This window comes from Stenella coeruleoalba, assembly GCF_951394435.1.
Source record: "Stenella coeruleoalba genome assembly, chromosome: 8".
Classification (NCBI taxonomy): Eukaryota; Metazoa; Chordata; class Mammalia; order Artiodactyla; family Delphinidae; genus Stenella; species Stenella coeruleoalba.
In genome coordinates, this window is record NC_137154.1 from 6,548,756 (window position 1) to 6,561,507 (window position 12,752).

Below are 12,752 nucleotides of genomic sequence, written 5' to 3' on the forward strand. Positions count from 1 at the left end.
ATTATCCACAAGTAATAAAAACAAAGGGATAATGATATCATATACAGTTAATGAACAATTCTCCCCATTAAAGATAAGGGCATAAACAATTTATTGCACATCTTGGTGGCAGAGTGGAAATACAATTAAATCCATTAATAGCTACTGAGCTTTTATGTTCCCAGAGGACGCTGGTTTCCAGAGTTGCTCATTCATTTTCATCCACAGCAAAAACAGTACATGGCATGGATGACTGAATGCTGTAGTCTACTTTCCACATATTTTAATTTTGAGGAGACAATTTTATTAAACAACAGACTTAGGGTAGATTACGCTGCCACACTCTATTGGATACGACCTGAAAGTGCGAAACAAAAACCTACTTGCAGAGACAATGTAAATGATGACTAATGTAAATCAGGCCTACAAATACTATACCATCATATTCATAGTTTCACTGCCATTACCCAAAGATGTTAAGGTAATGATTTCTATGAATATAGATGCTCAAACATTTTACAAATATTTTGTTTCTCTGCATAACAAATCAACAAGGCCAAAAAGGGTATCCCCACTTGTAAAAAAAAATCAGGAGAAAAAGTGACTTGCCCAGAGGTAATCAAAATAGATTTAACTAAGCACTAGATATAGGGTTTTACTGACTAATCCATAATAGTAATAGAAGATTAAATAGTTAAATAGAAGATTAAACCCTCACCCTCAACTCACCAGCAAGCCTACCTCTACAGCACAAACTGGACCGAGAGGTGAGCAAAACAGCCCCGCTGTGGATCTCATGCTCTCAGATTACACTGCCCATTACTCTCAGCCTCACACTGAGAGCCCGTTCCTTCTTAACATATTTGACTATATGATTCTTCAGCTCATGGAATATTAGAAGCAACAAAGCAGAAAGAAGGCATATTGATAGCAACAGGGAGAAGAGAAGACAAAAACAAAACTAAAAAAGCAAACATATGACTTTAAAAACAGTTACGCACCATGTACCGGTCCACACTTCATTTCAAGCCCTGATGTTCGCCATGAGGGTCCCATTCATCATGACCATCCGCACTTGAGAAGCGGTAAATCTGTGTTTTATATATTCTCAAGGAAGAACCAGAAACACATAAATATATTTGTGGGTTTCTAACCAAAATGGGAAGATAAAAAGTCTTGGTGCTTATTAAAGGAGAAAACTGACATGTGTACCAAGATCCAAATGTTTCACAATAGGCCTTAAATGTATTACCAGGTTCTCCTACAAAAGTAGAATACAGTTTTTCTATAGTTTGAGACATAAAAAGGAAAGCTTAAGGAGAAAAGAGAAAAAGATCAACTCCGTTTAAATCCTGATTTTCCTAGGAGTCGCTCAGCTTTTACTGGTGATAAATGGCTAGCTGTAAACCGGTTTAGTTGCTCTTCTGGCTGCCAAAGCGGAGCTAAAGAAGTCAGCAGGTAGAATAGGGAAGCTGTCAAGTTAAGTTGGCTCAAAACAAAGTTGTGGTTTGCAGGCCGGGCCTGAACCATCTCTTCCGTTCATATAAGCTGGCAGGATGTAGAAACAGGATCCCGACCCAGCCACTGCTTCAGAGAACCAAAATATTTTCCTTTGACTTTCTAGTCTATTAAGCTTGGGGTTTGGCAGGATCTGTGGCCAAAGTGAACCCAAGACCTTGTAATGGTCCCCCTGAGGAAATCAGAATATAAACAAGGTTGCCCTGATTCTAGACAGAAAGCAGTTTTTCGAGGGGTGTGGGGGAGAGACAGAGAAGCTAGGCTGGCAATAAAGACAGCAAGAGTAATAGTTAACATTTTTAAGTGTTTTCTATGTGCCACATAAGCACTTAAAGTGTATTAATCTCATTTAATCCTCATAATAAATGAACAGTAGGGGCAATTACTATGCCCATTTTACAAGATGAGACAAATGAAGCATTAGAGAAGTTAAGTAATTTGCCCAAGTCACTTAAACAGTAAACAACAGAGTCAGGATTAAAATCCTGGCTAACTGGCTCCAGAAATGACACCTGTAGCCACTGTGCTACGAAGCCTCTCACTGTCAACAGTCTGGTAATAAAGCAGCATTCTGTAATCCCAACATTAGAAAGTATAAAGCATTAAATATTATCTGTCAACCATGAGAACCAGACAGAGCTCAGGGGACACCAAGTTTTTTTTTTTTTTTTTTAATTAATTAATTTATTTTATTTTTGGCTGTGTTGGGTATTCATTGCTGTGCATGGGCTTTCTCTAGTTCCAGCGAGCAGGGGGCTTCTCTTGTTGTGGAGCACGGGCTCTAGGCGCGCGGGCTTCAGTAGTTGTGGCTCACGGGCTCTAGAGCGCATGCTCAGTAGTTGTGGCGCACGGGCTTAGTTGCTCCACGGCACGTGGGATTTTCCCAGACCAGGGCTCAAACCTGTGTCCCCCTCATTGGCAAGCGGATTCTTAACCACTTCACCACCAGGGAAGTCCTCCACCTAATTCTAAACTGGGGAGCCCTGCAGAACAGCCTTCACCTCCCTGGGCCTCGACTTCCCTTCCTGCAGAGGTGCTGTGCACATAGCAAACGCTCAGCAGTCTGGTTCACCTCACCCAGGCATCAGCCCAAACAGCACCTCACCAGAGGCCTTCTCTGACCACACTACCCAACCCTCTCAAGTCCACACTCCGCTTTGTTTTCCATCATGGCACTACTCACCACCTGACTCTTCACTATAGACCTAATTACGTGTTTATTATCTGTCTCCCTCCACAAGAATGTTAACTCTAGGAGAGAATGGACTTTGTCAACCAGTTTGCTGCTGGTTCCCCAGCACCTGGAGCAGTATTTGGCATATAGAAATACTCAAAAAATATTTGTTGAATGAAAGAATTGCGTAGGATAGATTTTCATTCAATAAACTTTACGAATAAACAGGCACTGTTCATTGACAAATGTATCCATCAAGCACCTATAAAGTAACTACTATGTGAAGTAATGAACAGGATTATTTCAGATGATGGTAACTGGTGTGAAGGAGATTTATAAACTCCCAGAATGGAATGGGCAGGTGAGAGAAGCTTTCCAAGGTAGCAGGTCAGCTGAGACCTGAATGATACCCAGGAGCCAGCCACACGATGACCTGGGGACACAGCATTCCGGGTAGAGGGAACAGCAAGTGCAAAAGCCCAAAGGCAGGGTGACTGTGCCCGGGCCCAACTTGCCCAGAGCCAGGTGTGCATGGGGAGAATGGTAGCAATGAGGTGGAAGCCACAGGAAGAGTCCCACCACGAAGTATCTCCTAGGTCATAAAAAGCGTTTTACTCTAAGTGTGATGAAAAGTTGTCTGATAGGGTCTCTCATCTTCACCCAACAGAATGGACACTTCATGAGATCAAGGATTTTGTTTGTGGCACATGACGGCTGGTCTACAAGCATTTGCTAAGTGAGTTAATTGGGAAGATTATGAACAGGGGAGTGACATGATCTGATTTTCATTTTAACATATCACTCTGAACTGCTACTGGTGGTTACCTTCTAGGAGGAGATCAGAGTCACAGAGGATGGGTAGAATTACACATGAGGGAGTGCGATGTGCTTTCCAGGCACCGTAAATCACAGACATGGGAGGAAAAAGCTACTATCTAACCCCTGAAGCCATTTGGTGTTTCTAAACAACAGACAGGAAAAGGTCTGGGAGGAGGGACCAAATAGGACAACTGTGTCCTAAGCCTTTTGTGTTCTCCTAAACTGTTATAAAAACAAAAACCAAAAAAAACACTACAAAGAATCTCTGTTTCACTTATAAAAAAAGGAACAAAAGGAAGCTCAAAGCCAGACATACACACACACACACACATACACACACACACAGAGTTTTGGAGAAAAACTAAAGAAAAAACACCTTCCTGCATCTAAGCACAATAACCAGGCTAAATTTCCTCAGGGACAATTAACATTCCACTTACCACATCCAAACTGTTACCTGGGGGGAGTCTTGCTCAGAATACTGCTCTGAGAGGCAGACTGCCATTCGGAGGAGTCTGCAGACTAAGAAGACAGGAGCAGGTGCTGTAATAGGAACCAAGTTTTAAAACATCACGCCTACCTATACCTGCACCAGGTCACTAAAAAAACATACAGGGTAAACCACTCAGGGTGTAACTGCTGAGAGGTCTGTCACAGTTCCAAAAAATTTTCTTGCCAAAATAGGCTCTGGATATTACCTAGTGCCTCTGTTTACAGAACGAACTGCAAGTGCTGAAAGGATGAATGAAACACAGCTTCATCTGAGAGTCGTGGAGGATCATTACTGCCAAGGAGAAAAGAGGAAGAACAGTACTCGGGGTCAGAAAAATTGGTGAAGCTAGAACTAAACTCAGATATTCTGACCTTTAATGTATTTAAAAACTTTACAATCTGAAAGAAGCTACATGGGACTTTCCTGGAGGTCCAGTGGTTAAGACTCAGCGCACCCAATGCAGGGGGCGCAGGTTCGATCCCTGGTCAGGGAACTAAGATCCTGCATGCAGCACGGTGTGGCCAAAAATAAAAAATAAAAATAAAATAAAAGAAGCTACACGAACATCAAATAACTAATGTGCCTCTATCAATGCCCCCCTCCTCACCTGTGCCCCACCATCCACAACCATGAGGTGGGCAGCAGGCTAGAGCATTCTCCAGTCACCATTTTTGCTGTCAATAAAGATGAACAAGCAACTCTAGAACCAAGAAAGGAAGGTGAATGGAGTGAAACCTCAGCTCCCCCCAATGTCTTCATCCATTCAATAAATCCTATATTTTACATCTTTATAATGATATAAAATTTGTAAGGTTCCCTCCTTTGAGGTACGTATACAACCGAGAAGAGTTGATATGCATCTTTAAATATATACATATATATATATATAAATATTTACTCATTTATTTGGTTGCACTGGGTCTTAGTTGCAGCAGGTGGGATGCATGTGAGATCTAGTTCCCTGACCAGGGATCGAACCCAGGCTCCCTGCATTGGGAGGGTAGAGTCTTAACAACTGCGCCACCAGGGAAGTCCCTAAATATATATTTTTAAAACAACATTTACTGGTCTTTTCTGTAATACATGTCTGTTATAGAAAGTCTGGAAATCACCAAAAAATACACAAGGGCAAAAATTAGTATCACACATAATCCTACCATCCAAAACCATTTTGGAGTTAATGCCTCCAGACAGTTTTCTCTGTAGATATTGACTAAGACCTAAAATTGTGAGAAAAAAATGACAGGGAAGCACCAGGAAGCTAATTCCCTCCAGGAAGAAGTGAACAGACTAGAAGGTAACAACACTTAAAGGGGGAAAACTAACAAAAGAAAACTAATGGGCCCTTGGAATAGCGAAGAAAGGGGACATTTTAAAATAACTTGGAAGAGGACAGACTGAGTACTCAGTCTAATTAAACAAATAAGGAGAAGCCATAAATATTAATACCAGAAATGCCCATACTTAGGCAGTTTTCTCTCTAAAACAGTGTTATCTAACAGAACTTTCTGTGGTCCTGGAAATGTTCTAGATCTGCCCTGTCCAATATGGCAGCCACCAGTCACACGTGACTGGTGTGAAATGAAATGTGGCCAGTGCAACTAAGGAAGAGAACTTTAAATTTCATTCAATTTTAATCAATATTTAAACAGCCACATGTGGCTAGTGGCTACTGTATTGAACAGCACAGCTTTAAAGATGAAATAGCCTATGATCTTAAGACATAACTGAATGTCAAAGAAAATGTTTTAAGTAACTGTTTTCTAGAAGTTATAAAAGCTCAGCAACAATACATCATCACTTACTGGCCTTCTCTACTGCGCTACCCAAGGTAGAGGCCAGGCACGTGTCTGCCTAAGCAGCTCCCTAAGCTGTGACTACAGCTATTCGCTGGTTTGTAATAACGTAAAAGGGAAAGCAGGTCCAGCAGGCTTTCTAATCAGATAACTGCCCTGTGAATGACTCCAGAGTTGGTGCCCAGGCACACACATTGGTTCCCTAAAGTCCTCTGAAGTTATGCTGGTTATTCCTTTAATTAGGCCTGGAGAAGGGAGGACTGCGTCAGGGCTCGCCAATCTAGAACCAAACCGCCTTGCTCAATTCCAGCCCAGTGGGCTCTGAGAGACATTTTAAGGCCAACTTCAAACTCTGTCTTTTCTCAAGAGCCCTTAATACCGCTCCGAACTCACACTGGAAAAAGACCAACTCTTGCAATCATTCCCACAGCTTCCCTGGATTCCCAAAGTACTCCCAGAATGTGACACCACAGGTCCAAGCCAAGCCGACTCCAAATTTCGGAGGACCTACTGAGTCTGCAAGTCCGGGCCAAAACAGGACAAGCCTCCTAGGGCGCAGCAGTGAAAAGACACAGCCCAAACGCTTTCTGGCTTGCACCTCCCTGGTGCACACAGAGACGGCACCAACCTTAATAACAGTGGCAGCTTATTGGCTCAGCTAAGAAATTGGAAATCTAGCTTAAAAGGAAATCACATAACCACTAATGTGTCCAAAAGATCTGTAAATCAATACATGTAAGACAGACTCTGTGAAAGTCATTCTCTTTCTGACTTAAGGAATCTGAGCTTCCACAGGGACGGTGGATTATATTACTCCGATAGAGAGCATATTCTATTACAACACTCACAATGTGAAATTCAAATCTTCTAAGATACAAATATGCTTCCAAGACTTTTTTTTTTTTTTTTTTTTTGTGGTACGCGGGCCTCTCACTGTTGTGGTCTCTCCCGTTGCGGAGCACAGGCTCCGGACGCGCAGGCTCAGCGGCCATGGCTCACGGGCCCAGCTGCTCCGCGGCACGTGGGATCTTCCCGGACCGGGGCACGAACCCGTGTCCCCTGCATCGGCAGGCGGACTCTCAACCACTGCGCCACCAGGGAAGCCCTGCTTCCAAGACTTTTAACGCTAGGGAAATAAATGAAAGTTTAACAGCTCTCTCTTATTTGATCAATTACATTTACTTTATATCTATCATTTAAGAAGTACTTTCTCCTGTGGATCTATAGGTCCTATTTTATATTTATTTCACCCACATCTTGGAATGGATAGTAAGTAAAAGTATTCCCAATCAATGGATGAAAATGCTAAGGTGTGGGAGAGTTTGCCCTAGCACACAGGAAGCACATACAGCAATACATCCTGGCTTGCCCAGTGCTTTCATGGTTAGAGGGGTAGCTGGCCTCAAGTATCTTCATGAAATTAATACTTCTATTGCAGGACAGTCACACAAACTTGGCCATGGCCACCTCCCCCTTTTTTTTTTTTTTTTTCCAAATGTGGTCTAAAGGAGAAATGTGACTGATAACCACTGAACTCCTTCCCTAAGCACACAGATAAGGATACGCAAATGTGCTCTGTACTCAAAGACAAATGTGATACAGTTAGTGGGTGATAGAGCAGAGCACATTTTGTCTCCTGACAGTCAGTTTTACACCCCTGAGGAAATTTTGTACACTTAGGAAATTGAATAATTTTTCAGTCTCTCCTACTTAAGCAACTCAAAAAGAGAAAAGAACATCAGGGGAAATGTCACCATACAAAGACCAAAGAGAAAGGGTCAATGAGACTCTAAAGCCCTGCCTTCAATGTCAAGCATCTTGCCACCTGGTACCTACGACAGCGCCACACCACTGTCCATACTCTGGACCACAGACCAGGGAGCACTCCTTAGTGTGGAGGGAAAACAGCGTCCACTTCCAAAGCTGTGAATTTCATAATGGAACTGTAACAGACCTACCTGCTGGTGACAGAATCTCAACAGTCAACTGTATTTCACAATGATTACCTCTGGGGAGTGAGAAGAGACACAGGGCTGGGGCTTTCCTTTACCATTTCCATCTTTCTGTACTGCTTGAATTTCTAATCATGGACGTGTATTGATCTTTTTATTTTAAGCCATTGGGATGCAATGTACAGCATAAGGAATATGGTCAATAGTACTGTAATAACTTTGTGTGGGGACAGATGGTTAGTAGACTTATCGTGGTGATCATTTCATAATGTATGCAAATGTCAAATCAAATGCAAATTAAACCAATATAATATTGTATGTCAACTATATTTCAGTTAAAATTTTGAAATTCCTTGTGAGAATAAAAATCTACTATCAGGAAAAAAACCATCTTTTTATTTTAAAAAATGCTGGTAAAAATGGCAATGAAAAGAACAATTTAGTTATTTTAAAGCCAACTATAGGTATGCTCTTCATTCATAAAAAGTAAAAAAAAAAAAAATACTATGGATTCTGAGAGAATTTAGTAGCTGTTAAGTCAGAGCAGAGTACATACCTGAGAAACAACAACTTTATTTAAACATCTAATAAAGGAAAAAGTTTTTTTTTTTTTCCAAAAGTAAATTATATTCCTACAGGGATCAACAAAAGGAGCATGACCTTCCTAACACTCGACTTTTCAACTCGCTTCTCTGCACTAGGAAGAGGATGACAATTTCACAAGACTGAATCCCAGGACATTTTATACACATCCAACCTTAGATCATACAATCATGCGTGCATTTCTCAAGTGCATATAAATCATACATTTGTGTCTCATTTGAGTTACACAAGACAAGAATGTTAATCCTAGACGATATTCAGCGTGCTGTATACAGAGTGCTCGCTGCCAATACATTCCAAACAATGTGAACAAGCATACCAAGGAGACTTCAAATTAACTGGATGACTCTAATCACTGGAAGGGCCAATAGCAGGCCATTTTCTCCCCACAGGGTGTTATTTTCCATCCTGCAGATAAAACAGCCTGCTCCAAAGAGCACAAGTGTTTCACAAAGAGCTGGGAGGCACAAGGGTGCCGGTTAAAAAATAAGTCAGAGCAGGACAGCTGACAATCCCAAAGATTGGTTGGTAGACATGACAGAACTGCATGCTCCCTGCAGGTGAAAACAACAAGACAGTCTAAGGCTCTCACACCAAGTCAACATAACAATTACTGATTTGATCAGGATGCCTGGCTGTTTCTTTGGCTAATTATTTATTGTGTGGACCTTTCAGTGACCAATAGGGACAGATTGGAAATCAACAGCAATCAGTGTTTTTATTTATCCCCCTCGGTTGCACAGCAGCTTCTTGCCAGTAGGCTCACGCCTTTCTGATCTAACAAGCTAGAGAAGGCAGCTGTCCAAATGTCACCAGTCAAACAGTGATAGATGTGACGGAAGAACAGGCAAGCATGCTAACACTGGACCCATGGAGGAAAGGACCCAGTGCTTTTATGTTTGAAAGAAGTAGATGAGAATACTTCAACTATAGATGGGCCTGTACAGAAAGAGAAAGGCAGGCCTGCTTAGGACCAAGAGAGGAAAACCACCACATACTAAACTCCCAGTTGCGTCTGGTGTGTGTTAGGGTACTGGCCAAACCTAACTAAACTAATGTGGCTCCTGATTACCCTGAAGAAAGGACAGAGAAAAAGGAAAGTATAAATCAGTGAAGTGAACGCTGAAACACAAGGGACACGAAGAGTAGAGAGGGGCTAATGGAAAACAATTCAGCATTATCTAAAAATGTTCCAGACGTTTATCTCTCAAATAGCAATTCCACCCCTACATATAAAGACATCCTAAAGAAACTTTTGCAAGGAGCACCAAGAGTCCTGGACAAAAATATTTACAGCATTACTGTTTGTATTAACAAACAGGAAACAACCCAAATGTTCATCAAAAGGAGCTTTATGATACATTCACACAATGAAATTCTACCCAATAGTGAAAATACTTAGAGCCACCATACAACACTGATGATTCTCACGAACTTAATGTTGAGTTTAAACACACACACACACACACACAAACAGGCCACAGAACACATACAGTATGATAGCATTTATATAAACTTCCCAAAACATCCACAACTAAAAAACATAGCTTAGAGATGCACATATGTCAGTAAAACTAATTTTATAAGACAGGGAAATGACAGACACACAATTCAAAATAATGTTTACCTTTGTAGGGGGAAGAAGGGGATGTGATCAGGAAGTGGCACCCCGAGGGCTTCAACACAATTGTAATGCTCTTTCTCAAGCTGAGTCAAGTACAGAGATGTACTTCTTGTCATTTTTATTTACAATCCTTTCTAGGACATATATAATCTTGCATGCATGAAACAATTCAGAATAAAGGGGGAGGCATGGAGAAAAATAAAGAGTTGAAGATGTAACCAGACAATGCTCCCCAACCCCACTTACACGTTCATCTGCCCAAGACAGGGCTGACAAAGTAAGGAGCCAGCCAGACTCCAAGCCAACAGAATCAACTCAGTTTACAGGTGACAAAAAAGACCACCTCCAGGCACTTCTCTGGGCTTCCTGGGTGAAACCAGCTTCACAGTGTCTATTCAAGGGGTAAACTGTAGGATGTTGCACACCGTCCCCAAAGAGTTTGAGAAAGACTGCCTTGCCAGTACAGAAACAGAAAATATGCCAAACTCAGGTATATTTTACCAATGGAAGGAAAGTCCCCAGATGGTTCCAACAGACAGAGGAATGGATTGAATTTAGGAACAGGCAGTAATTTTATGTAGCCCTGCAGGGCTAGAAGTTGTGACCAGTTATTGGGGGGTGAGGAGGGAGAAGAGGATGAAAAATACACTTTAAGACACATTTAATAGGACTTTTACAAGACGTAGAGGCCGGGACACAATGTGTGTCTTTGGAGTACAAATGAACATGTGTGTTGAAGACAAACTAGAAGCGCCAAGGGTTACTATACCGACTTTACCTGGCAGAAGGTGACAACCGAGTTTGACACGTGCCAAGTATATTGGGAAATAATGTCTAAAGAGATCCATACCACATCTATGTAACATATGTACAGCCCACGGGAGCTGGCAAGGCCGGGAAAAGAGTCTGTGACTTTCACAGGGAAACTGACAGGAAGGCCGGATTCGGTCAGATCAACAAGAGAAGGCCCAGGGCTGAGAGTCCAGAAGGCCCAGCTTAGAGAGGGGAAGAGGGTGGCCCCGGCCCCAGACAGAAGGTGGGGATGCCAGGAGAGGGCGGGGTCCATTCGGGAGGAGTCCCGGGAGGCCGGGCAGGAGCCAGGCCGGGCGGCAAAGCAGCCAGAGGGAATCTAGGGTCGGGGTGCCCCCTTGGGCGATGGGACGGGGAGGAATGGGAAGGCGGGGGCCTGCCACAGACCCGGCTGGGCGACCCCCGAGGGCCCGGTCCCCCCCACCCGCCGCTCACCTGGGCACGCAGCTGGACGAGCTCCGGTCCACCTCCCAGGTGGCGTACAGGTTCATCTGCACGGGGGCGGGGGTGCGGCCTGGCCCCGGGCCGCCGGGAGTCGCAGAGCCCGAGGCCACCGCGACGGCCATGGAGGTGGAGGTGGACGAGGACGAGGAGGAGGCGGCCGCCGCCGAGGTGGACGAGGACGACGAGGTGGCCTGGGCCAGCTTGGGGGGCGTCGGCTGCTGCGGCAGCTGCTGCGGCGGTGGCTGCTGCGGCGGAGACTGGGCGACCCCAGAGCCCCGCTGGCCACTGCCGCCCCCGGCGCCTCCGGGACCACCGCCCGCCCCTCCACGTTCCGCCATGGCCCGGCCGGGGATAGGGAGGCACAGGGGTTACGGGAATCAGGCGACGCCGAGCGGACGCCGAGGCTTCTCCGGCGGCGGCGGCGGCGGCGGCGGCGGCGGCGGGGGCTCGACTCGTCTGCTCAGCCCGCCCGCCAGAGCGCGCGAGCGAGAGACTGCACGCACGCGCGGGGCGTCGCGGCGCGCGGTCCTCGCGCTCGCCCGCCGCTGCCAGTTGCGGCTCGCGCCGCCAAAGCACTGGGTGGGCGTGTCCGGGGAGGGGGCGGGGAGGCCTGGCCCGCGCCCGCCCCACCCAGCGCCGAGGGGCGGGGCCGGGGCCGCGCTCGCGCTCGCGCCCCGGGCGGGCCTGTGGGCGTGCGCGCCCCTCGCTCTTCAGGAGAGGGGTCGGCGGTTCGCGCCTCTGCCGGATCCTCTCCTTAAGTTCGCGGCCCGGCGGCAGCCAGCTGACCCCCCTCTTCTCTCGCGTCGTCCTTTCCACGGGGGCGGCGGCAGCCGAGCCAGCGGAAACCTCGCTTTTCCGGGGCGCGGCCCCGGACCGGAGGGGGCTACCGCGGCAGCGCGCCTCGGCCCTCTCGGGCCTGTGGACCAGAGGCCCAACCCGCTGCCCACCCAAGCCCGCTTTCCGACCGCCGCCCTGGCCCCCACCCTGCGGCTCCGGGGCTTCTTCGCCGTCACGACCAGCGAAGGGAGCGATGGAGACCCAGCGGCCGGCTGGGCGCCTGTGGGCCGGGCAGTTTCCGCCCCGCTTTTCCCCAGTGTGGGCAAGGGCTCAAGGACCTAGAGTTCAGAAGGCCTTTGGCACGCGTGAATCTGAAGTTAAGCCCTGACCCATCTGGAGCCAACCACCTATTTTCTGCCCCTAATGTCCCCCTCCCACAAAGAACCATCACAGTCCCAAGCCATCTCTACGCTCAATTTCTTCTACTTGGGATGTTTTTCTGCTTCGTCACTTACTAAATTTCTAAAATCCTATTCTTCCCGAGGCCTTACTCAACTGCCTCATCCTCCCTGGAGTCACCCACACTCCCGGCTCCAGAAACCATCTCGAATCCTCCTGCATGCCGGCACCCCAGATGGTGGACTTGGACCAGCATCAGTGGTACAGCGGCAGTATGCGACTTCCCTCCCCAGTGCTTGGCAAATGCCCGTTGGAACCATTGGTCCAACGTAGTCTAGCCTGTCAGAAAGACCTCCCAGGACAG

The 12,752-nt window shown here is 45.9% G+C and overlaps 1 protein-coding gene across 2 annotated transcripts in view; it reads right to left on the reverse strand.

Annotated features, from left to right (window-relative positions):
- The window catches only part of PACS1 (phosphofurin acidic cluster sorting protein 1), a 140,120-nt gene extending 128,443 nt beyond the window's left edge, over positions 1 to 11,677 (reverse strand). Inside the window, exon 1 of one of the 2 annotated variants that reach the window (XM_079930524.1) lies at positions 11,204 to 11,677. In XM_079930524.1, the coding sequence (XP_079786650.1) occupies positions 11,204 to 11,550 (347 nt within the window). In that variant the 5' untranslated portion in view covers positions 11,551 to 11,677. Of the gene's footprint in view, positions 1 to 980; positions 11,094 to 11,203 lie in introns of those variants that run through there. The other variant, XM_079930525.1, reaches the window with a different exon arrangement.
- Between the last annotated feature and the right edge of the window lie 1,075 nt (positions 11,678 to 12,752).